Raw genomic sequence first — 26,686 nt, forward strand, 5'->3', positions numbered from 1 at the left:
ACATGAGCATGAAAATTGTGGATTTAAAAAAAAAAAAAAAAAAAAAAATGCGTGGAAGTATTTTCAAAGAAGTTAAGAGACCACTGAAATCTGTGCAGCACAAGTATTTTGTAAATAAAGTTAAATACTCCATTTAAATGCAAGCAACCATTTGCTACTTTAGCAGAAAATGCAGACTGTGGCAAAAAAAAAAAAGCATTGCATTTTCTACTGTGTGCAGTGGTCTGATGTCTTGGCTGAAAAAACAAAAAAAGGTTTTAAGTAGTTAACTTTTAATTTGGATTTTGACTGCAAACTACCCATCCGATGTTAAGCCTTTGTTTGAGTTCTGCTGTTATTGGTCTACTGATGTCAGCTTGCTTCCAGAATTACACTTTTTAAGTGCTTGGATGTTTCTGCGCTGTTACTGTTTATGTATGTATATATCTATCTATGCATCCCGATGCGGAGTTGCTGGCAATACGTTCTACGGACCTGTCGCTGTTATGAATAATTAGAAATCAAGTATTCAAAACTTTTATTCTTGGTATATTCAAATATCTTATTCAAAATTCCCCATCGCTAATACAGGGGGGTAGGGCTCCTGTTCAGGATGACAATAGATCTACAGTCAGCTTAAAATGGATGCAATGTTAAAAAGGAAAGTGCTTCGTTTTATGGTCTGTAATGCAGGTTTCCCCTATACCTTTAATATAAATCAAATGGTTTATGCAACTTTGTGTCAGTTTCACTTTAATCTGATATTTAAACATCAAAAGCTTACCTTTTATAAATCAACTGCACTTTCAATTGTTACTTTTCAAAACATTTTAAATACCTATCTTATATTTTCTACGTAATGGAAACACTGGTAACAGACTGCCTGCAGTGACATTTTAGTTTCTCGTACATTTATCGTAGCAGGGATGCACTACTGATGTCTGATTTAAAGTGATACATTATGCTGTACACAATACAGTTCAGTATGCAGAATACAAATTGGCAGCAATGGAAAGTGCTATGTGCTTTTCAGCCCAAAAAATAATTTTTAAAGCAATATTTTAAATCATGTCTCCTTAATACATACTTTATTATTGGGTTTAACATACAAAATACAAGTTGAAAGTGATACTTCTAAACAAATGCATTCCTTTTCAACCCACTCACCAAGTGAGAGGTGATATATTCACAATTTTACAGATGCACCAATATCAACCTTCAAACAAAAGGGAGGCTGTGCAAAGTTACAAATACAAAAAACTAACAAGTCTGCGCTCAGTTGTTCTGCGTAACCTGCTGCATAATTACAGAACAAAGACCAATCATCTGCAAGTACTCATCTGCTCCATCCATCAAGCATTTATCTACCTCCTGCAAACAAAAAAGGAATAATTAGAACAAGCACCCTTCAAAGCCTGTGTATTTCCTTTTAAAATGTGAAATCACCATAGAGCACATACCCCATGAATACTCCAGGTAGCAAACTAAACATACAAGTGTCACTACTGACCAAGCAATAACTTGATGAACAATAATTGACAATGGTTAAAATACACATTGCACAGTAATGTTTGATATAAGGTGTATGAGACACATTAGATTACTAGTGGTCAGCAGGTTGACATTACAAAGTTTAAAACGCTGAAGTTCCATTGGCTGTAGAGCAGCTGAACGGTTGGGTCAAGTGGTGTTTATTACAGATCTGCCACAGTATGTAGTGGCATCATTTGTTATAATGAGCTATGCTGCCAAATGTTACTTAACATGAACACAATTAGCTCTATTTCATAAATTTACAGAAAGCCTACCGCCAGTTTTTCTGTGATTGCTGACTTCTGCTTGTCATTCAGGTCCTCTTTCTCAATTACAGTGTCATGGAGCTGGTTGATAATTTGTGTAGCAGCAAACCCCTCATTTATCATGTTCTGCACAGAAGGAGAAGTAATTCATTTGTCTTCCTCAAATATCATCAGTAACAGTTAATGAGTACCAGCAGATTACATAGCATTACATAGTATATTGGGTTTTGATGCAGTTCAGTACATAAACTTTAAATCAATAAATACAGTAGCTTACCAAGACAAAAAGGCAGTGATTTTCTGCTAGCTGCATGAGCAACCACTTAGATGTTTATGTTTTCCTTTCAAACTTCTCATAAAATACTATAACACCGATTGCTTTTTCACTGGTATTCAAAATATTAAACAATGTTTCTTACACTGACAACAACTTCAAGTTTTTCAAATGAGCTGCTGTAGCATGCTTCTATGAGGCTGTCGGTCATCTCATTGGAAACAACCTAGAATAAACAGGATTATTATTTTCATAAAGCAAACTTAAATAAAATGACAGACAGAGGTAAAATATATACAATAATTTGGCTGCAGCCATTACACATTTACCATTCCAATGTTCTTGCCATGTGGAGTGGTATTCAGTGTTAATAAAGACACAGACAGGACACTTTGCAAAAACATCTTTCTTCAGCCTACCAGAGTACTAAACAAATACCATTAGGTGAAATCTGAGTGTCATAGCCATAGGAAGAAACAGATATTAAACCAATTATTTTTCCCCACTCACCCCAGCTATTTCAGTAATAACTTGCTCAGTTATTTCCTTGCCCCCAGTAAGTCGGGCTGCACTTTGTAGGTAAGTGATAGCCTTTCGGAGGTCCCCTTCAGACACTTTAACCAAGGCTGTAATTCCCTAAAAAAAAAAAAAAAAAAAAAAAAAAGTTTAACTCTATGAGGCTCATTTACAAATATGTTTCACGTAAAGTGCATCATCATTAGAATGAATTTGTAGCTGCATATTATGTTGCTATTTTAAAAAATTCTAAATCAACCATTTATATGCCAAAGCATAACAAGTACAGTACCATTCTGGCATCAGTAAGTTATTTCGGCTGTGTGTAAATCCGCGGTGTCAGACTGATGTACCTCTTTCGTGTATTTCACATCTTCCTTTTCACAAATCCCCAGTACTCTGTTTTCCTGTATTTCATCTGCTAAAGGTTTAAAGCGGAACTTGGAGCATCGAGATGTTAAAGGCTCTATTATCCTAAAAGGAAAAACAACAACAATAGCATCCTCAATACAGGGCGATTTCAAGTCATTGAACAACATTTTTTTGTTGTTTTTTTGTGTTTTTTTGTGTTTTTTTTATATATAAAATGTAGTCGTTGCCAATTATTTTTTATTATTTTCTCCGAATTTAGAATGGCCAATTATTTTCTAGGCTCAGCTCACCGCTACCACCCCTGCGCTGACTCGGGAGGGCGAAGACAAACACGCTGTCCTCCGAAGCGTGTGCCGTCAGCCAACCGCTTTTTTTCACACTGTGGACTCACCATGCAGCCACCCAAGAGCTACAGCGTCAGAGGACAACACAGCTCTCGGGCAGCTTACAGGCAAGCCCGCAGGTGCCCAGCCAGACTACAGGGGTCGCTGGTGCACGGTGAGCCGAGGACACCGTGGCCGACCTAACCCTCCCTCCCCCAGGGCGCCGCTCGGCCAATTGCGCGCCGCCCCCTGGGACTCAAACCAGCGCCGTCCAGACTATAGAGCGCATCCTGCACTCCACGCGATTTAACAACATTTATAATGCAAATATTATCTTAAAGAAGTCATCCATATCTGTGAAAATGCACATTCAGCCCATATATTATGAAGTTACTGCAATTATACTTGGGATATCACCGCTGATCTGTCCTGTTTTCCTGAACACATCTGGAAGCACACTGACCTGCTGACATAGTTACAGATGAGGCAGAAGCGTGTAGTTTTAGACTCCTTTTCCATGGTGCGTCTGAGAGCAGCCTGGGCAGGATTGGTCATGGAGTCAGCTTCGTCCAGGATGATGATTTTAAACGGAGGGCACGGTTTACCGCTTTGAGGTGAAAAAAAAAAGAGAAACAAATTTGATGAGACATAATGGAATTTTAGAGCAAGAGAGAACATTGTGTGACTGCAAATTTCGGCAGGCCATATTAAAAGAAAATAATGAATGAGATGAATGAGAAAGGGGAATTGAAATGGAAAACAAAACTACAGAATATCTTTTTGGCCTAAATGATCTTTCAGTGACACAGATTAAAACACAGAGCCACTGACCAAAGTATCCCACTTACTCTGAACGGCTCCCAGCAACTGTTAACTGTGCAAATGTTTTTATTTTGTTTCGCACCACCTGGATGCCACGTTCGTCTGAAGCATTTAACTCGAGGACCCTCTGTCGAAACAGTTCCGGTCTGCAGGAAAACCATTTACATTATAACAGACTCAATGCAGCGTGGCAAAAGATTGATCACATTTCTAACATTATAAAAAAAAAGTTGTAATGGGTAGCCCATTTTAAGAACATTATTATTGATCTGTTTTGATTTGTAGTTATCCTCCCCTTCCACAGTTAAGCAAAGACTGATGAGTTGATTTATTCAGTGAGACTTTCTAGTTAGTTGTTTTCTAGGAAAAAACTAAACTTGTCCTGAAACAATTACTCTCTGTATTAGAACGAACAGTAACGGTGTAATTGGTAACAGTGTTCCCCACAACCCATTTTTCATGAGTAATGATTTAAAAATAAAAAATCAAAGCACTCTAGCACCGTAACCTTTTTATTTGCTGCACGAATGCATTTTCTGAAATCATTAAAAACATAAGCAGGCTATCAGTTAGCAAGCTCTGTTTATGAGGGCCAAGAGATTAGTCACTTGGAAACACATCAAGAATGTTCTGAAGTCAGCAGATTGCCCCCGTCCTGGATGTGCACTGAAACTAAATCATGACGCAGCAGGTCAGAGCTCCTGTGAGTAATCTTACCCGTACAGCTCTCTGGATGCAGCCAAAATTGTGGAGGTCTTCCCAGTCCCTGGAGGGCCATAGAACAGGAGATTGGGAAGCTGTAATAAACAATAAGAAACAAACAAAAAAAAATGACACTGCTCTAGGTGTGGTATACACGGCAAGATGTCTCATCAGGCATAACCTGTGAAAATCTTATTCTGCGTACTGGGCTTTCCAGAAGATTTATTAAAATTATATTTTACTACAAACTAGATGCTGTCGTGCTAAGACATCTAATGAGGTTTTCAGGTTTAAGCTGTAGATGTAGTCAGCGTGGGCTACAGTTACACAAAGTGAAGATCATGTCTCAAGAGACAAATCCTACGAGACTGAATCAGCCCCGGATATATGTTAGTAATTATATCATTTCATAAAAAGAAAAAGTATAAATACATATGTTAGCATAAATCATTTTGTATGTGCACAGAATTGTCCTTTACTAGTTTTGTAACATAATGGTGCAAACGACTTATTAAATCAGATAGCAGAAGTGTCTAACCAGGAAACAGTAAAACATGAGTAGCAATATCAATTACATCTGGACCTCTACCCTCTACACCTGTGCTTATCACATTTGAAAAACAAGTTCCTTCACTTCAATAATTTCCATAATATTATGGTGTTGTTAAAAAAAAATGTTAAAAAAAATCACAAGAAAACATTTTGGTTCATGTTGGAAAAATAACTTACAGAGTGGAGCAATAAGACATTTTTTTTTTTTTTTTTTTATTGGTGGTGGGGTTTCTACCACTTTATGACAAATCATTTTAAAATTCCTATGTTGAAACATAAATTACCAGACACCAAACTGACTGAATACTTTAGATTGTTTCACACAAAAGTGGCCCTGTGATCGTCCCCATTCACTTGAATCATTTCTGAGGTTTACTGGCTGGTAAAACCAAATTACTTTTTTGTTCAGGTAGTACATTCTCCTTTCACCTGCACAGAAACAGCTACAGTACATAAATATCTTACACAACTAAAAACTAAATGTTATATTCACAAGGCATTGTAGACCAATGTTATAAGTACAGCACTTGTACCAAAAGTTATATAAGCTTTCTCTACTTCAGTTTAAATACACAGGACTACAACAAACCTGCTGCTGTAAGCGCCATGCCAGGTATTACTGGTATCTGTTTACAGTTGAACTAGTGCTCAATAAAGTGAGGTTCACATTAATGTCTGGGGAACGGTTATTTATAGCAAACCAGAAACTCAATCAGAGCTGTGAAAGTTATATTAAACCTAGGCACCAATGAAGTAATGGGCTCCAGGTGAAAAAAAAAACTACAAATGATCACAACTAAACAGTGTCAATTGACCACAAAGTCTAAAGCATGAACACAATCTGTTGTAAGTTATTTATAATCAGAATTTGTGTTTTCTTGTAGACAGCCAAGGTATAATTAGGGCGTCTGATTTTCAGTGCTTTACCCTGAAAATCTTTTCTACTCTCCTTTAAGAATTCAATTCATACCTGCTAAGCCATTCGTGTATCTCACTCACAACTGAAAAACATGTTGATAGTAACATTGATTTAATTTTTGTTTTCTTTTTTTTTCTGTGAAACAACTAAACTGGCTTTTAAACTGGCCAAGCCTTAATTTTTGATTAACAAGCAGAACATACAAACCAGATCGCAACATGTTAATAAGAGACTAATCTTTATTAGAGCTATAATGAAAAAGAAAGTATTTTATGCTGGACACACTTTATTACAATCGTTCTGTGTGACTGTATTTACATTAATAAAGAAGAGTTGCTTCTGCTTTGAAATGAAAAAGCAAGACTTAGGATTTAAAAGCCTTTAGTTGTTTCACAGAAAAATAAATTCTATTAACATGTTTCTCAGTTGTGATTGAGATACACGAAAGGCTTAAGGGTATCAACTTAATTTTTAAAGGAGAGTTGAAAAGTCGTCTGAAAAAGAAAATCAGAAGTTCGATTTATAATGCACCACCTGGCACTTTCCACCTGGGCTCTCTCATGAGAAGTTAAAATAATCCTTTGCCAACATACGTGAACATTCAAAAACTGGTAACACGTAACTGTAATTCCAAAGTAACAAGCATGAGTTCATGACATTTCTCTTAATACACATGAAATTATCATGAACAGACACTTATTTTAAAGTGTTACTCAAAAACCATATTAAAATCCAAAGTTAAACAATATCCGGCTTCCAGTGCAGTTTAGCACAGCCACTCAAGTTATATATCAAAGATAAATATACTACTCCAACGGCAAGGCATCTTACTTTACAAGGAATGGATGCTGTCACATTAAGAATGCATAGTTTAATAATAACACAATAGTTTATTACAGACTTGAGTGCAGGACCAAGAGAGTGAGGAGCTGATATTTTGCCAACAACATAATGGTTGGCTACATTTCAATGCATGAGAATACTTAATCAGGAATGAGTGACTCAGCCCTATGTCTGCAGATTAAGAATCGTGTGACTTAATAAAAAACAGACTTGTTTTAGGGGTTGAACAAAAAATTTGAAAAATCTGCCATAACACTTTCAATAAGGCAAAGTGAGGACGAATTCACTCACTTGGTTAATTCAATGTTAGTCCACACTGACAGTACATTGTAAAAAGGTCTATATTTTCCTGTGTAAAGGCCCTACGCAAAATTCACAATTTTCAATATTTCACATACTGATGTGTCACATAGCAAAATAAAGAGGGAGCACTGTTTTTATAAGATCTTGAATTAAAACTTTATAAAGCTTCATTTAATAAAAGCAAAGATTTAAATCACAGTACTGACACAGAACATAAATTGCCAGGCTGATATTAATGGTATTTTAGCATTACCAAGTACAGTGCAGTTTTCATAGTCTCAAAAATTCTACTCACATCAGCTCCCTCTAGTGACCGTTTCAGTACTGTAACCACCTCTTCCTGGAAAGCCACTTCATCAACACATTTTGGGCGACTGCACAAAAAAAAAAAAAAAGTTATTTATTTATTTATTTATTTAAACCCTCCCAGTCGTGCAAGTGCACGTCATCTCAAACCGGAACTCAGGGCAGTATCATGCTACAGTACACTTGTTATCTTACAATCACAGCCAGTTTGTCTCAGGGCTTACCAAGTACAGTACTTAAACTGATGACTTCACATGTAGAACGACTTTTCAGAGATTATTTAAACTAACTACCTCTAGTATAATTGCACCATGAGCCTTACTATTTTTCAACCCATGGGATTGGTTTTTGCTTCTTGTTTTCTCCACTCGCTCCAGCGGTGGCTTTGTCTTTCTGGGGTTTGGTGCTGATGCCTGTTCCCTTTAAAAACGCTTGCATGTTTCACCCTTAAACAGAAAAACCCAACACCATCACATAAGGATTTTAAAGAGATAATCAATCATTCTCTGGCAGCGGTGTCAATAAACACAGATAACGACGGCTAAACAGAATTGTACACGTGTGCAGATACTTTAGTTATTGATAAGACAATTAAATGAATCTTTAAAAATCACAACAAACTTATTATAAGCAAAAAAGTTGCAGCATGTGTTTTTTATTGTAATTACTTATGAAAATAATAAGAGAATAAAAACGAACACTTGAATGAACAAACATGGCTATTTTTCGTTCATTTTTACAGACAAACAATAACAATGTTAATAATAATATTCCAAGCTGCGATTGACACAAATACTTTAAAATGCATATTTAATATAACTGGACGTACACTTTGAGAAACAAGCTCCGTGATGAAAATTTGCTAAACTGACATTGCGATACCCAAACTTTTTTGTCAAAAACAATCACTACACAGCAACAGAACTGGATCTCCGTACAACAGTTCATATGCCACACGATACTAACCTGGCAAGATTATTCTGTGACTCCTCAGTCTACGTATTACGGTGCAGAAACTCAAAAAAGCAATCTTGCCCCACTTGTTAAAAATATTCACTTGCTGTTCATTTATGTTGCCTTACCTGTATGTTGTTCTGTCCTGGTTTTGTGTACACAAACGTTTAATTTTGTAATTTTAAAATCAGATGCTCTGATAACAAACTGAAGCGTACTGAAATGCATAATTTCCCGCCAGACTCCAATTACATTACAGTGATACCCCTTCCCTTCAATTCTTTGTACTTCCGGAGCCTCAGTCAGATCACGTGTAAAGTGATGACGTAATCGTCTACTCTAGACAGTGTTGAGCTCAGGCAAAAAGATTCGTACTGTCATTAGGTGACGTGAAAGTGAATTCAGAAGAACTTTGTTTTAGTCAGCTGATGCTTACAAATATTTATTTGTCAAGTACCGAAATGTTGCACAAATAATAAACGCGCTTTCTTTTTGTATTAAAAGTTGCCACTAGTATCGCCAATATAAGCGCATTGCCTTTTACTTTGTGCGCCTTTACCCAGACGCAAGATTAGTGCTGATATTCGCGCTTAGGCTCATGGAAAAATGTCATACAGAAGCAGCCAATTAAATAATGTTTGAAAATGATTACAATAAAGAAAAGTTTGTATTTGTTTATTTATTATTTATTTTACAGATATGTATATATGTATATGATCAACTGACTCAGGCAATATGCATGTCATAACCTTGACAGAAATATTCAGAAATAAATAATAATACTGCTGTCTGCTGTAAAATGCAAGTGAGATCGAGGGAAAGTTTAGTAATCGGAAGCAAAGGCAGATTAAATTGTGACAGTAATGTTTCATACAGCACTGCAATATGACTGCAGTACACGTGGTTGTATTTTTTGTGGTAGGATGTGTAAGCCTACTGCAAATATAGCAACGTTTCTGTGTCCAAAATACATTTCAATGCGATCAATGACAAGGGAGGAGGAGCTAAAACTATCTAAACGTGTTTATGTAACACCTTTAGACAGTTTTTAGTTTGTGTATCTGGATTGTAGCCTTTGATTAAAATAATCATATTTCGAAATACAGCACTCTAGTCACAATTCAGGAATTTGTCACAATTCAGGATCCCAATCAAGCGGTTTATAAGGTAACGTGAAGGGTAAAATACTTCATCTCAGCAGAACTAATAATGAGAAATATATTTTATTTACTTCGTTTTGAGAATGCAACATTATCATTACCCTTCAGCTGGCAAGCAGTTTTTTTTCTTCTTCTCATAATTACAGTAGGCTAATCCTTGAGTTAAATCCTGTCTGTAGAATTTAAAACGGGTTTACTGTAAATGCCCCCATGGAATTAAACGAGCAGGGGCATGTCTCAATCATGATATTTATTCCCCTGTTTCCTGGGCTGAATACTGTACCGTTTTTCCCTTTTCTGTACAACAGCATACAGGATACCTCACAGCAGCTTCAAATGTATTTAGGTATCAAACTCATTGGTTTCAAGACATCATGCAATTTTACATGGATATATGTTGCATAATAGTATTTTTGAAACGCACCTGGATACAGTTAACACAGGTCGACTGGAGAAATGTAAGTATGCCTATAAAATGGACTATTATATAAATAAATAAAGTGCAATTAAAATCCCTGAGCCTGAGCCATTCTCATTACTGAGCAAATAGATGTTTTGTTGAATTGCTCATTAGGTTTAATGAATTCATTTTGAAATGTTCTTCTTGATGTAGATTTCCATTGCCACAAATTGATACTCTTTACTAAATAACACCACATCCTCCTCTTCATAGCTATCTGTCAGGCTGTTTCTGACCCAAATGTCTGTAATCAATTTGAACTCTTTTAAGACCAGGCTTTTTGTCATAGCATCCCAATGTTTTTTTTTCTTCTTCTAAATGATATATACAAGTAGGTCAGCTAGGTTCTCGGAACCTCCTGGTTAAGAATGTTTAAACCAAGTTTCATCACTGTGAAAAACAGTGCTGGTTAGTGGTTGGGCATTTGTTGTATGTTTTACCTTACTCACACCACTTGCTTTGTAAATATCTTGGACACCCTGATAACAGCAGAAAAGCATCTTGGGATGTGGTCTTCAGTTTATTATTTAGCAGAAGCCTTTATCCAAGGCGACTTACAGAGACTAGGGTGTGTGAACTATGCATCAGCTGCAGAGTCACTTATAACAACGTCTCACCCGAAAGACAGAGCACATGGAGGTTAAGTGACTTGCTCAGGGTCACACAGTGAGTCTGTGAGAGAGCCGGGATTTTAACTGGGGACTTCTTGGTTACAAGCCCTTTTCTTTAACCACTGGACTACACAGCATTTTACCTCTGCAATGGTTACTATGAAAACTTATATGATATTCAAAGCAAGGTGACTCATTTTGTAACAATAACTACCATCATATATGTACTGCTTTATAGTTTCCAAAAGACAGGAAAGTTTTAAGAAAAAATCAGACTTGCATTATGTCAATCAGTGTATCATCTTAAAACAATAAAAGATTCTTTCCAGATAGCATATCTGAGCTAAATATTTGACAGTTGCTTATGGTGTTAATTGAGCAGATTAACTGCATTTGAATTGACAAATGGAACTGCTAAGTTGTAACAGTTATTTTGTATTAAGACATCTGTCTAGACAGTACAGTGTTCATTGATTTTATCATGAATGACAAGACGTTAGTTAAACCACACATTAGCACTGACACTTAAACCAGGCATGTGTATCTGTAACAGCTTGCAGTTTAATGTTCTTCACACCATTTGTGTATATTTCCTCTGTTTTCAGAGTACCAGCTGGGGACCCAGATCAGACCCTCAGAGGCTAGATTGCATTGATTCCCTTTGTCACTCGGAGAGGCAGCCCCCAGGGCTAAACCAGCCAGGGAGAGCAGCTGTGGTCTGGGCCTTTCATTGCTAAGGTGCATGTCACTGTCACTCAGTATTTCATTTTGTCTCTCTATTTGGTTCTACAGCACTGAACTGAAATGATTAACAAAATGTATAGAGGTTATTTAGAAAATAGTTATCCAAGAAATAATTAAAACTATATGGCCAATTAATAAACAGATATTGTAAGCTGGAAATGCAAACAACTGAAACCAACAGATAAAGAAATATGAAATAGTTTTGATTTGGAGTTTATTGTTATTGTGTTATTATTGTTTGCATTGATATTATCATGTAAAATGATATACAGGGCATAGCATGTAAACAAAGTAAAAGGCAATGCTTAGAAGGGTATAATTACTTTACAGTATAGCAATGTTCTGTTGTTTAACCACATATTGCATACAAAGAAGGAGGAACAACATAATTAATATCCATATATTTTTATAATAGGGGAAAGCATAAATTAAGCACCAATTACATCTTTGGGGAATAACTGGTGAATTGAACAGGCTCTCAGTTCAGCTGGGGCCAGGCTGCTTCAATTGTACAGCCCCCACGGAAAGCCAGCTCCAGTCCCTGAAGTCCAGTTCAGGTTTTTTTTTTTTTTTTTTTTTTTTTAAAGTCACCACACCACCCACTGTTTCCCTTGAGGCAGGTAGCTGTGTTCTGATTTGCTTCACCATGCCTGACTCATCCCTAATGATAGGCAGCCCTACACCGGTTTGAAACAGGAATTAGCAGCATCATCTTTCACAAGGTGCTAATGTGAACATCAAACACCGTACCTAAACCTTTATGCTTAACAGCAAACTGCAAAACAGCAACGGCCAAGGCAGACGTTTTTTTCTGCAAAGGACCTTTATCATTTGGAATATATTGTTCCTGGGAGTGGCTTTTGCTTTGTGTGTAAAGGAAGCCTCCACTGGAGCAGCTGCAGAGCTTGGATGTTGAGGTTCATCTGAAATGCTTTTCTGGCTTAGAGAGGAAGAAATGTCTCTTCAAGAGCTCAACCAACGATTGCAATGTGTGATCACTCATGTTGGTAAGAATGTTTTATTTTCTCGGTATCAAAGGATTAAATGACAGAGGCTCAGTAGAGTACTGTAGTATTATTGAGAGCTGAGATAGACAATATCCCTCCAGCCTGTCTGCTTGTGTTACCTGGAAGAACTTGGAAGAGTGCCATAGCATTGTTGTTTCATTTTTATTAATACTACTGATTAATAATACTGTGTGTGAATATAAACATATGTATATTTTACATATATATGATATAATGGTATCTATATACTATCTAATGTGCAGAGAGAAACACCTGATAATGAGTCATCAATTAGAAATCTCATCTTAGAAATATCAGCATTTCAGTTTTGCTTTCTGTGCTATAACGAACCTGAAGAAAGTGGGTTATTGTGCCACATTACGTTCAGATTGTTCTCATGTGTAATGTTTACTCAGCCAAAACACTGCCTCCACCCAGGAGAATAACACGTGCCAGTAGTTTCTATAGAAACGAAGATAGCCAATGCCAGTGCAGTTTGTATGCATCAGGCCACATTGATTATGAGCCAGCACCTACAGGGTTTCTGTTCCAATGGTCAATACACTTGGATCATTTATTATGGATTCTTAATGACTTTATAACCTGGGAGCTATGCTCTGTTACCTTTTAAGGTTACAAATGTTAACCAATTATATATTTTCTATGAAATGTTAGTCATGTAGGAATTATTTTCACTTAACAGAAATTGACCTAAAGTAAAGAGGGCCAACATTAAGATCGTTACTACACCATAAAGAATACATTATGTGTACATATATTGAATAAAAACCTGATATTACTGTAAATGTCATTTAAATACTGTATTAACTAATTAGAAGACTTTGAAAACATGTTGTTGTTTTTTCGTGAGATCTTATGTTCCTTGCTCCATAATAGTTTTAATCATTTGTTTATTTTAATCCTGGATTCCCAACAGTTAATATTAAAACTCAGAATTACATACATAACATTCAAAAGTTACAGTTAATAAAAAGTAAATCACTATTAAAAAGCAACCAATACATTGTTTTAATAAAAAAAATAAAAATAAAAAAAACCTGCTACCAGACTTATCACCTCTATTACAAATACAGTATATTTATGGTTTATTATTATCTGTCCTCCCATTCTGTATGTCCAGTAATGGCTCTGAGATACTTAATGCTGACTGTTAATGTAGGGCCAAATATTCAAACGACTTGCGTGTGTCGAAAGGGGAGTTGTATGGATTTTTTTGCAAAAATAGTTGGGCTGCTGAGTGAGATTCAAAATAAATGCTGCGTTGGAAAAAAATGGGTTTGTGCTTTTCACTCAAATTTGGGGGAGGTGTCATGAATAATCCCGCAAGTTCACCACCGCGAGCTAAATTCAAAAGTTAATTTGGTCGCAAATCACTATGTTGCCTGGAAATCACTTTAGACTGGTTACACTCCTCATAATTATATCGCAGGAAGTATTTCAGGGTAATCTCTGTTTCTATTTAAAGAGTGAACATTGCCTTCAGACAGCTATATTTGCAAATGCTAGCTAGCAGAGCAAGAGAAAAAGAGGAAATATCGTGCGGGCAGAATATACAGACAATTTATAACATTCCTTGACTTGTCTACTGAAGAAGTCCTTAATCAATTTCTGTTTATTTGAAAGAGTATTGTAAAGCAGTATTACGTGCAGAAAAATAAATTAAAGGCAAATGCAGCACTATATATATATATATATATATATATATATATATATATATATATATATATATATATATATATATATATATATATAATTAAATAAATACATTTCTGTTTATATATCAACACTAACCTTAAATGAAATGTTGTTTCTGTTATTAAGCAGTAGTGTAATCGGAAGCAGTGATATTTAAAAATAACAGAAGCCAGTTTTCACTTTAGTGAAGTAGGCTGCAATATTTGTTTTCATTAAAAACGTGTTGTTTATTGAAATGAATGTTCAGATTTCATATTGAAGCTTGTTGTGTAGGAATTTGCTTGTATATGTTTTTCAAATCAAGGAAGCTTATTTCATTTGTGTATAAAAAACGACAATAGAGTCGCAGTCCTTCTCAGTCCAGTGTCATCTTTATGGCACGTAAATGGTAAAGTAGTTAAATGTCCCTGGCAGTGGACTGTCTCTGTTTAGCACACGCAAGAACTTGCAGAATGGATAAAACTGTGTTGAGATTTGTAAGAAAATGCTTTTGAGAGCAAAACATTTAACTGTCATAGCTGAAGAGGTGCTGGGGCTATGCCTCGTCAAGCCCAAATAATGCATCTTAATTTTGCATAAAGTTAAAGTTGCATACCTCGAGAGAGAGTTGCGGTTGATTTCCTGTGTTAATTCATTTTATTATTATTATTTATTTCTTAGCAGACGCCCTTATCCAGGGCAACTTACAATTGTTACAAGATATCACATTATTTTTTTACACATTATTTTTTACATACAATTACCCATTTATACAGTTGGGTTTTTACTGGAGCAATTTTAGGTAAAGTACCTTGCTGAAGGATACAACAGCAGTTTCCCCCACTGGGGATTGAATCCATGACCCTCCGGTCTGGAGTCCAGAGCCCTAACCACTACTCCACACTGCTGCCCTATTGTTATTTTATTAATTTCCGCAGCGCTACGATAATTGCAGTTTCTCCGCAACTTAGATTTCACTCACTCGCGATTTTATGCAAAACATTTTACGCAAAACTATTTACCTGTCCTGCATTATAACTAACAACTTGAAAATAGCTACTAAATTATTTTTATTTATTGCCAGTGGCGGGCACTTATTCAAAAGCAAGTCAAAAGCGAGTACATGTGCTAAAGTTTTAGTAAGTGAAAACCATAAAAAAAAAAAAAACATGTGAATTATTCAAAAATTCTCAGCACAATAAAATAAAGTGGTCTTCCAAAAAACAGAATATACTGGTTAGATAACTCTGATTGTTTAGCTTGATGTACCTGGTGTTTCATTACATCAATGAATAAGTATTGTCATTACTTAATGAAGTGGTCCATTAACACAAACTATACCAATTACCCAAATACAAATAATAAAAACAACTGACATTCCCATTGTCCTGACTATCTACAGTCTTGAAGATAAATGATAGTACCCTTTACTGGGAAGTCGATGAAAAACAGCATGTGTAGAGACTGCTCAGCTGCAGGCTGGCGCAGGAGGATGGGGGAGGTGAATTTATGAGACCTGTCAGCAGAGCTCTGACATCACGTATTTGTATCATGTATAAACCATGCTATACAATGTAGTTTTTGTTTTTTTCATGGCTAAACCATTGCCAGACCATGCTTAATTTAACTAATACAAATGTTCAGAACCTGGTTATAAATTACACACCAACTAGTGATTGCTTTATCAGGAATGCCCATTAAGCAACCTTGGTCAGCAATGGTATCGTGGTTTAACAAATGTCTGGGTATGTTGACCAGAGACTGCAGATGGAAACTGACCTTTTAGAAATGACAAAAAATTCAGTTTTTCTTTGTGAAATGAATGAATCTGGTATATCTGCATTTGCGTTTATTTTCTAGCTACATAAAAACAAAATAATCCTTCACATGGTCCATTGTAACCGCAGTGTGTAGTGCAGATAACATTAAATTGTTTTTGCTTGTTTTTTTAACAGAGGTTAGAGGTCAGGGTTGAGCCCGCACCATACTGGTCTGATTTCAAAACCTAAACAAGGTTACACAGCTTTAATGTTACATTGATAGTTGTTAAATGCGGAAACTTTAACAGTCTTGCACTTTTATAGATGTTCCATACAGGAAGTTGAGGCCTAGCCTCTCATGCAAGGATTCGGGCTGACAAGTGTGTCTTAGTTTTATTACATTGTGCACTGGAAACCTGACACACCATTTAACCCTAGGACAGACAGCCACGCTGGAAAACAGATGGCATTTTGAAATTGAAAGTTGTGGGAAAGAGCTACTTAAAAAAAAGGCTAATGAATGAAACTGAATCAAAACATGATTAGCTATACATTTCCTGGTCGAATGCAAATCGAATTTAGCATTGCAAAGCAATGAGGTTGCATGCATGTATATCCTATTATAACAGCTGCAGATTACTGTTGAGATATATGGTAAAATGCCCCCATTTTCTTCATTCAGTGTCTTTAATTAATGTGTTATGTCATGGGGTTCCCTATATGTTCCCTATTGTGGGACACAAATTGTACTTGTTGGAAATTATAGTTGTCTAATTTATTTGGCCCTATTCACAAAACTTTAAAGACTACAGTAAGGAGGGTTTTGTTATTGTCTTGTATTAAACATGCTTTAAAAAATGAAAATAAACTCTGTCTAAAAAGGTTTTGTGGACTGAGTACATGGTTTAATTAATCAGAATGGCCTTTAAAAACAACCTGTAATCAAACAGACCTTAAACAGTCCTTAACGTTTTGTGACTGGGCCCCTTTTTTTTTATCAAGTTGGTTTACACAATTAAAAACGTTTTTCATGTACAACTGTTACAAACAACAGGCTACAAATAAGTGCAATTCATGCCTGACTGAGGGACTTTGGCATTTTCGAGATCTCTGTTGACAAGCAAACAAAATACTATAAACACACGTCTGCATTTACCTGTTTATATAGAAATTCCACAGGACTTGAAAAGTGACCTCTACATGAGTCATAAGCTACACAGGGAGTATAAATACAGCAAAACATTATCACTGCAAACACTTGCCAAACTTTCCTTATGCTGGCACTTTAGACTGATTCATTTGGAAGGTCTAGTACCCTGTTTATCAGCCAGGTTCGTTAAGTAGAAACAATATGGGGACTACTTGTTCAAAACTTCTCAGGAAACCTTTGAAGATGAGCTGCCATCGACTTGGTGAAGTTGAGGAGAGCGGTATATTATTGTATTATTACACTATTTTGAATAATAATGATTTTACAGTAGAAAGCAATCTTTATTAAATTATTAACCTTGGCAGAGGCTGATGAATATCATGTATGTCATGTTTTAATACTGTGCAGTTATTTAAGCCTGTTCCAGTTGTTTATTGTAAGATGTTTTCTGCTTAACAAATATCACCATTTGGAAATAGTTTGCAAGATTTTAATATCTGGTACAGACTTTATAGAGGATTAACTCCCTAATGAATTAGTTATTTTCAAAACAAAGGCTGTGGGAATTGTAAGAAAATGCATTGAAAAAGTCAGAATTACTTGGTGTGATGTCTCGGAAAATAGGACATTCATACAGACAACTTGTCAAGGTGGTCTTTAATACAGGTTAAACTAATTGTTTATCATTTGTCTTTGTTAGGTGTTTGGTATTAAGTATTTGGTATTAAGTGTTTGACCTTTGTTTCTGGAACATTTACAGAGTGGTCTTATACAGCTAAAGATGCTAAATTGAAATGCAAAGGCATCGTTTCTCAAACAGTACAGATGTTAGCCGCAGTGACCTACATCATTGCCACAAAGATCCACATTAAAATGTAGATTGCATCTGAGGAGGTATTAATGAAGCACTTGAGGTGATGCTTATCAGAGCTGAACTCACTCACACTGCTTTTTTTTTTTCTCGTGTTGGAACTGCGGAAAGAAATCATCAATCACCAAAAACAATTACACAAGCTGAAGCGTTATAGCACTTGCAGCGTTGGTTACATTTAAGATGTCTAATTTCAGATTGTGGAACATGAAAAGCCAAGCTGTATATGCCAGAAACCCACAATATATTTTATTCTTACTAGTCATTGAGGTCATGCAGGGCTCCAACCAGCTAACTCCCCTTTGCCATGCACTCTCATGCTGGCTCTCTTCAACCAGCCCCAGTTCTGTTGTGATCTGCCTCTGTTTAGTGACTGCTTATCCCACTTCACAACATTGGCAAAACTCTGCACCCACCTGCACAGGCTAAACTGAAGTCTCGTATTACCCTGCCTACATTCTGCCTCGGGGTCTGCAAAAACAGAAGTAAGGCTGAATATAATATCACTGCTATTCTCATATTTAGCACATACTGGGACTGATTAGATTGCTATGCAAATGGCATCCCTGGCATTCTGTAATATATAAAAGCTCTGTTTCCAAGACTACTGTCAAATCGCTGATGTTTAGGAGTCTCAAATGTGATGACTCAGTGGCCTATTCTGGAAAAAGGCTTTGGGCAATAGATTGGTCAGATATCCATCCAGAACTATTTATACACCTTGCAGACCTGTCACATTGACTCAGTAAATGCAGCCTGCCCATGGTGTCCATACAACCTATTGTGTTTTTTCCAAAGCATTTAGCTGTACATGCTTTTCAGCACATAAGTATGACCAGCTGAATAAAAGTGTATTCTCTGTGTTTTTAATTATTACAATATTTGGCCATCCTTATCCAGTTTTGTTATGTTTGCTGTACATTTCTTCACTGCATATAATTAATGAACATCGCCTAGGGTTGTAATAAAGATGCAATGTAATATTATGGGACACCTTGAGTAACAAATCAAATCAATACTGATTACACTGGGGGAAGATAAAATACTTTATTTCACAAAATGGACCTGCATGTTTATGATAAAACTAATAATACTGTTGAGCTCGAAATTCAAGGCAACAGTTCATTGGACAGATGTGTGTGTACTGTTTCACAAGTGAAGGTGACCACTGGAGCAGTGGTGAGTAGGCTTGAAAATCCTCTTTAGACAGATGAAGGTAATAGGATTATGCAGCCTGACATATGGTTTGTGTAGGGAGCATGTTTAGACTCTGGAAAGATTAGCCTAAAAGTCTGCATTTTTCAATGACAGCTGCTATATATTTCCTAACCTTTTATGATGCAATTTTTTGATGCATTGACTATTAATATTTTATATAGCTGCTTTAATATTTTATACCCTGTAGTCAATCAAACAACATACTCTAATGGCATCATAACCATGGTATGTCATGGTATGGTATATAGGTATGTCATTTAAAATGAGGAATTATGAATGTGTACTGTAAATTCTATAGTACAATATTCAGTGGTAGTAGTCTTGTCATCTAAATATTCATAATGTACTGTAGAAAAGGATTTTCTTGTTGTTTCCTTGGTGGTTATTAACCAGAAATCCATTTAGACAGTGCTAGTAAGTGGATTATGCAGTTGCAAACAATTGAAGCCCTTGATCAGCAAGACAAAGATTTCAACAAATCATTTCACTTTTAACTCACTGGTGAGCCTTTGACTGCATCTTTCTAATTTGAACCAGAGGATATTTTAAAACTCTTCTGTTTGTTGCCTCCATAAACTACATTCCGGCTTAATTTAAAAAAAAGTGATAATACCACTGTAGTGATATAGTGAAAATATACTTGAACCATTCGACTCCTCGAGACCATCACTTTCAATTCAAACACAAAATGTCACGTTTTCAATCACTCGACAACACCCACAATACAGAAATGTTCATTAATGATCAACAAAATGAGAATATATTAATGAAGCTGCTACATTCATATTTCAGAGAAACTAAACGGATAATAATGACATAGAACATCTATATATATATATATATACATATATATATATATATATATATATATATATATATATATATACTGCGATGGACTGGCGTCCCATCCAGGGTGTAGTCTCGCCTTGCGCCCTGTGTAGGAGTACGTGTTAATGATAATGGATGGATATATATATATATATATATATATATATATATATATATATATATATATATATATATATATATAATGATTTCCATTACATGAGAGTAGAAGTTAAAACTTCATGCTGATTTGAACTCGGCTCCCGCCAAGATAAGCACCAACTAAGACATAGCTATACAGTAAACTAATGTGATCCATATGTGTCTCCATCCATTTACGTTTCCTTCCATATGATGATGTAGATATCCTTCTGTCTGGTGTTAATGGCTGAAGTGTAATGCTGGCTCCAGGGATAAGCTTATTTCGCCTCCCTGGCGCATCAGCACACACAACGGCTGCAATGCTGGCTCCGGGGATCAACCACAGTGCGGCCTCCCCAGCGCATCAGCATGACAACCGTCTGGATTGAGTTAAGTAGGGTACATCTCTGGGGTCTTCAAGTGGGCACCTTCTATCCTCAGTGTTTCGTCGACTAGCCCACGACACCTCAAGAGGGCTCGACGGTGATTCTGGCGTCCCAGCATCACCCCCTCCGTCCCCCACTCAACTCAGCCCAGCTTACTTACCTGTGCATCAGCGTTTCTTTCTTTCTATTGTGCTTGAGATCCCCAGCCAGAATCTTTCCGTCTCAACCACAGCCAGTTGCTGCTCCTCTCTGCTGCTTCAGATAAGTTCTTCACTGTGCGACGCAACTCTTGACCACTGAATCCGACGTCTCTGAGAAACCGGGTTGTAGAGTGTGCCACAAATCCTCGACAATCCACTTCCACTGGGTAAACCCGGACTCTCCATCCTAGCTGTTCCGCTTCAGTGGCTAGTTGATCATACCGCAGTTTCTTCCTCTCATACTCATCTACAGCATCCTCCCATGGCACTGTTAACTCTATCAGGTGAACAAGGCATGCTGATCCAGACCACAAGACAATATCTGGTCGAAGGTTAGTGGTGGCAATCTCAGGTGGAAAAATAAGCCGTTGACCAACATCTGCCAGCATTTTCCAGTCTCTAGCAGCTTCCAGTTGTCCTGGGCGAGGATTGGTTTTAACACCTTTTCTTGGTGGTTGCTCTCCTGGGTGGAGGAATGTTGTCTTTTGTGTGTAATGTTTTGATGGAACAGGTGGCAACTTATTGGTCATGTTACGCTTGTCTTCCAATGCTAAGGCCAAACATCGCAGCACCTGGTCATGGCGCCAAGTAAACTGTCCTTGGCTAAGAGCCACCTTACATCCTGTCAAAATGTGCCTTAATGTTGCAGGTGATTAACACAAAGGACATGAGGGATCCTCTCCTACCCAGAGGTTTAGGTTCTGTGGTGATGGGAGAACATCATATGTTGACCTGATGAGGAAACTGATCCTACTCTGTTCCACTGACCATAGGTCTTGCCAGCCAATCTTGCGTTGTTCCACACTCTCCCATCTCATCCATTCTCCCTGCTTGGCCTGGGAGATGGCCTTTATACACCTCATCCTCTCCTCCTGCTTTTGCACCTTGTTGACTACCAGCTTCCTCCTTTGAGCTGGGGCTGCCCTGTGCCATGTAGGAGGAGCTGAACTGAGACCAAGACCCCCTCTTCCATGCTGAACTTGCCCCATGATATCACCAATTCGAAGCGCAGCCTTTGCATCTTCCACAGCTTTCTTTGCTGCCCACTTTCTTCCAGTTTTCAACACAGGTGCTGCCTCCCTTACTCATTTATCGCGTGACTCTACTAATGTCATTTCTAGTCTGACCTTGGCGCACTTAAACTCCTCGGTTACAGCGGAGACTGGTAGCTGCAGTATTCCTTTACCATAAAGTCCCACTCTGCTGAGGCAGCGTGGAACTCCCAACCATTTCCTGATGTATGAACTGATTAAAGCTTCCAGCTTCTCTACTGTTGTCAAAGAAACCCCTTCCACAGTCAGTGGCCACAGCAACCTCGGCAGTAGACCAAACTGAAAGCACCAGAGTTTTAGTTTGCCTGGTAGAGCGCAGCTGTCTATGCTCTTCAACCCTTCCACTGCTTGTTGTCTAACTTCTCCCACACGAACTGTGTCCTTTAGATCCCCATCGTACCATCTCCCAAGACTCTTCACTGGCTTCTCAGACACTGTTGGTATTGCCTCACCATTAATGAAGAATGTTTTATCTACTACTTTGCCTTTAATTATAGAGATGCTCCTTGATTTAGTGGGCTTGAATTGCATTCGTGCCCATTCAATATATATATATATATATATATATATATATATATATATATATATATATATATATATATATATATATATATATATATATATATATGTCTCTGCAGGGTTGATAAATAGTAACAGCAATGACATATAAACTATGTATACTTTGTGCAAGGTGACGCTCGTAGAGACGAAGTTGGTTGCACACTCTAATAACCGCTAATAATTATATTAGTATGAAAGTATACATGGTTTATATGTCATTGCTGTTAACTATTTATCAACTCTGCAGAGACATTAATATATAAAGTGCCTTATGGTCAGCACCGCTATATATATATATATGTTATTGTGATATAAATTAATACCAAACTAAATATTGCAACAAAAAAATAAAGAATAATTTAAATCCTTAGGATTCCTTATATTTTGCCTTAAAATCGCTGCTTCAATATTAAAATATATTAGTATTTATTTTACAGTTAAATTTGATGTTTGGTTAAAAAAATGCAGTATGATATTGTTATTTAGCAAAAGCGTACTAAAGGCACTGTGCAGCATGTAATGTAAAGCCCCTCATTACTGATTTCTTGCTGCTGTTGGAATACAGTCCACTGCACTGGGAGTGAGAGGAAGTGGAAGCTGGGCCATTCTTGTATTGTTTGGGGGGATTTGTAGGAAACAAGGAAATCTCCAGAAGCTGGCCAGCAGCTTTGATTCAGATCCTTTTCTGGAGTCCTAATATAAACACACGAGAGCCTTGCTGTATCTTTAGCAGCATTTACTTATAAAACCAGCACTAAATATCCTTGAACACCATCTAGAAATGGGGTCTTTAATGTGTAAGTACTTTTTTTAAAAAATAAATAAAGATTTTTAAGCTTTAAATATTTGTTTTTAAATGGAACATATTTTGTTTTTATTTATTTACTTTGCAAATATATTTCTCATTAGACAACCTACTGTATACATTACAAGTTTTTAGGCTTTGTTATGAGGTGAAGTGCAAAGTTTAGTTGATACCCTGTAGTATGTACAAGGATATGAAGTCAATTCTTTGGGAGCTGGGGTGTGGCCTGATGGTTTTAGCCGACGACTTTGATCCAGGAGATTTTACTTAATGATTTACAGTGTGACATGTGTCAAACACTTTCATGTGTCTCCTGGAACATTCCTATTGAAAACAGCCATGATAAAAAATCCTGACAAAAAACTGGTATCTGTTGCTTTTTACAATATTCAATGTTTACGCTGGTGAAAAAAAATCAAAATGGATTGATTGGTGAAGAATGGTCATATGGCATTTATTCTGTTCAGTCTGTTAGGCAACCAAAGATCTGGTACACTCATGGACTATCTAATTAAATCCTATTAGCAACTAGGAGGCCTGCAGTCTGTGCCTCTCTGACTCTGTGCTTCTATCCAGACAATATGTCATACAGTACATGATGTGACCTGTACTTCCAAAACCACTCATTTACTCTAAGAATGTGTGTTTGTTTATTACGTCATGCCCTTTCATTCCTTATTGATACCAGTCAGGAAGAGAAGGATATGTTGTTTGAACTTCATTTACATAAAGAGTGTATGGTTTTCACTTCTGGACTGCATCATGCAAGTCTATTAAATCTCAACTGATTTAAACTTGAAAATTAGAAGAAAACAAAACCCTGCACACAGCATTAACTTCGCAGAGTTTTATTTCAGTCATTCATTAATGATTTTTTTGTTGAAATTTGACAACCACAGATCTCTTGAATCCAATTGGTTTGGAAATTAATTTTTTATGGTTCTCAAAACCAGGCCTAATTCATTTAGTGTCTAGCAGTATTCGACATCTTCTTTTTGTATTGAATTATCTGATTGAATTAAGCAAGCTGTGCAGTAGACAACTTTTATTATTACTGTTAAAAAATAGTGACGTATTATCGTGATACCAAAAGGGTGGAAAACAGAGCATCTTAGGAATGCTACATTTGTGCTACAGTACATGTACAAGCTCCAGCCCCTTCATATTCATAATAACACAGTTCCACCACTGTACACATAACCAGCAAGACGAGAGGTTTATATGTCTACATTTTATCTTGCAGTATCAGGTGTGCTGATTGTAGTTTATTCTCAGAAAACGCTGCAAAGCTGTAAGACAGGGAAGACACTGGGAGCAGGAGCTCATTAATTGAATTACTGCAGCAGTGAGCTTTCTTAGTTTAAAAATAACCTTGGATAAACTGGACAGAGAATTACATACCGGCAGCTCAGGGGCATTGCAGGCTCGGAGAGGCTGTGTAGACGCTCATAGATGCTGTCAAAGTACGTAGACTATTGTTACAAAATGGACGGGAATTCACCAAGGTACCAGACGGTGGCTGCTAGTTGTCCCAAGTGTGGGCGCAGAGTGTCCCAAAACGGACCCTTCACTGTGGTCCGGATCTCTGAGGGGGAAATGGAGTCATATCATCACTTCTTGGAAATGTGTTGGGATTTGGAAACTACGGCAAACTTAAGTATGCCTTCTTTTTTTAACTTCATGTGTATGAATACTGCACTGTGCCATAATTTCATGCTGTTCCTGTATATTAGTAATGATCTGGTTGCATACTGTTTAACTTTGATATAAGTCTGGCTGGAAGTCTGAGTGGGGATGTTTATATTGTGTCAGTATCATATTGAGGAGGATGCTGAAGCTCAGGTGATGCCCTGGGTCAGCAGGTGGCCTTTTTTCTAAACACATTTTGCATTTTTATATGATATACTGTAAAGCTAAGTTTGGTAAAGCAAAATTACTTTAATATTATTCTAAATGGTCTTAGCAAAAGTGAAGGCTTGAAATAGTTTGATGCAAATATGCTTGAACTAAACATTTGAATTTGTAAGATATTGTCTATGTTTTACTTTATGCTTTATCTTTTAAAATTCCCAGTTGAGCGCTTGGTTGTTTGTTTTTTATGTGATTTATTATAAGAAAGAGATCTGTGATACCAAAGCACAACACATCCTCATGCAGTCTCCCTGTGCACAATCAGCTAATCCTTTTGGGCACATATAGCAATGCAAGACTTTTATGTGAGTGCCCATACAAAAGCTTTCCATATTAAAAGCATAGTGCAATAAAGCATAGTGAAAGCATGATAAAACATAGGATTCATTGGTGACCAGCAAAGCAACTAGTATAGCAGAGTGTAATCTAACTAAACAGCATAGTGACAAGCAATAAATGTGAAAATGTTTTTGACTTCTAGGGATTTTGAGTTCTAGGGTCTAAAACATCTATTCATTCCATTGGTAGCAACTCATTACTGTCTATTAGACAGAACTTTTAAACAGTTCTCATCCCCTTTTCTTGTATGCAGATATTAAACTTGATTCCTAACTTGATTCCCAACTTAATCCATTTACTGTTTGTTAAATCCTTGATGTTTGGGGTGCTGTAAGCTTTTCCATGACATTTAATTCCAGGGAAAGCTCATTACAGTCAGTGTGCTGCTGAGAATATTTTACACCTCTTTTACACGCAAAACATACCTGCTGAATGTGTCACAAAAGTAGGTTCAAAAGTCTTTATTGGGAGAGTACTTGGTATTAGGAGGTGTACAGCTGTTCAGTCTTGCTTACAAGTCTCACTCACATTTATATTGCATTCTCACTTCCTGTTTCCTCTACCTAAAGGTCAACCAACAATCAATTTACAGGAACCCTAATAGTCCCTAACTAAGAAACCTTAGCGCTGCTGCTAGGATACAGTGCAACAGAGCCAAACATTTTCAGTTAAATCACAGTCTTTTTCAGTTATTTTCCAGAAGGACGACTTTGTTGCTGAGCCCTGTACTTTCTGTAGCCCCATAAAATGTAAAGTTGTGTTTGTTCTTTTCACCTGCCTATGAGCTGGTTGCTGGCACATAGACTTGCTGTGATCAGCTGCTGCAGACTGCGCAAATATAAAGTCTCCAAGGGGAACAAGGTAACACAGTCTCCTCTAATTGAACCTACCTGTGAAAACTGCAGGTTATGCCACTCAAGAAAAGTCAGAAAGTATATATATATATATATATATATATATATATATATATATATATATATATACACAGTATATTACTTCAGAATCAATATGTACCTGAATCATTTTGTAAGAGATGCAGGAAGTACTCATAAATACATGTCAGCATGGATGACCTAAACATATTGCTGCTGTTTTAGCACACGACAAAAAAAGCCTCATTATTATG

The 26,686-nt window shown here is 36.8% G+C and overlaps 2 protein-coding genes across 18 annotated transcripts in view; one reads left to right on the top strand and one right to left on the bottom strand.

Annotated features, from left to right (window-relative positions):
- Positions 1-1,050: 1,050 nt before the first annotated feature.
- Positions 1,051-9,031, bottom strand: LOC117417081 (replication factor C subunit 4-like). 2 transcript variants are annotated; one of them, XM_034028809.3, is made up of 11 exons: positions 8,793-9,031; positions 8,033-8,156; positions 7,700-7,778; positions 4,803-4,882; positions 4,112-4,231; positions 3,727-3,870; positions 2,922-3,042; positions 2,563-2,688; positions 2,198-2,278; positions 1,788-1,904; positions 1,051-1,350 (listed from the first exon to the last, which is right to left on the bottom strand). In XM_034028809.3, exons 2-11 carry the CDS (start codon positions 8,146-8,148, stop codon positions 1,255-1,257), a joined length of 1,080 nt encoding a protein of 359 aa, XP_033884700.2. In that variant the 5' UTR covers positions 8,149-8,156; positions 8,793-9,031; the 3' UTR covers positions 1,051-1,254. The 2 variants fall into 2 exon arrangements, with proteins under 2 accessions (XP_033884700.2, XP_058890480.1); XM_059034497.1 differs by lacking the exon at positions 8,793-9,031 and adding an exon at positions 8,677-8,788.
- Positions 9,032-12,277: 3,246 nt separating this feature from the next.
- Positions 12,278-26,686, top strand: part of LOC117417153 (guanine nucleotide exchange factor DBS-like) — a 100,206-nt gene continuing 85,797 nt past the window's right edge. For 7 of the 16 annotated variants that reach the window (XM_059034498.1, XM_059034512.1, XM_059034502.1 and 4 more), the window contains exon 1: positions 24,754-24,967. In XM_059034498.1, coding sequence (XP_058890481.1) covers positions 24,763-24,967 — 205 coding nt within the window. In that variant the 5' untranslated portion in view covers positions 24,754-24,762. Of the gene's footprint in view, positions 12,647-17,373; positions 17,532-23,178; positions 23,303-24,752; positions 24,968-26,686 lie in introns of those variants that run through there. The other 9 variants (XM_059034510.1, XM_059034503.1, XM_059034509.1 and 6 more) reach the window with 5 other exon arrangements.

Source organism: Acipenser ruthenus, chromosome 12 (genome assembly GCF_902713425.1).
Source record: "Acipenser ruthenus chromosome 12, fAciRut3.2 maternal haplotype, whole genome shotgun sequence".
Lineage (NCBI taxonomy): Eukaryota > Metazoa > Chordata > Actinopteri > Acipenseriformes > Acipenseridae > Acipenser > Acipenser ruthenus.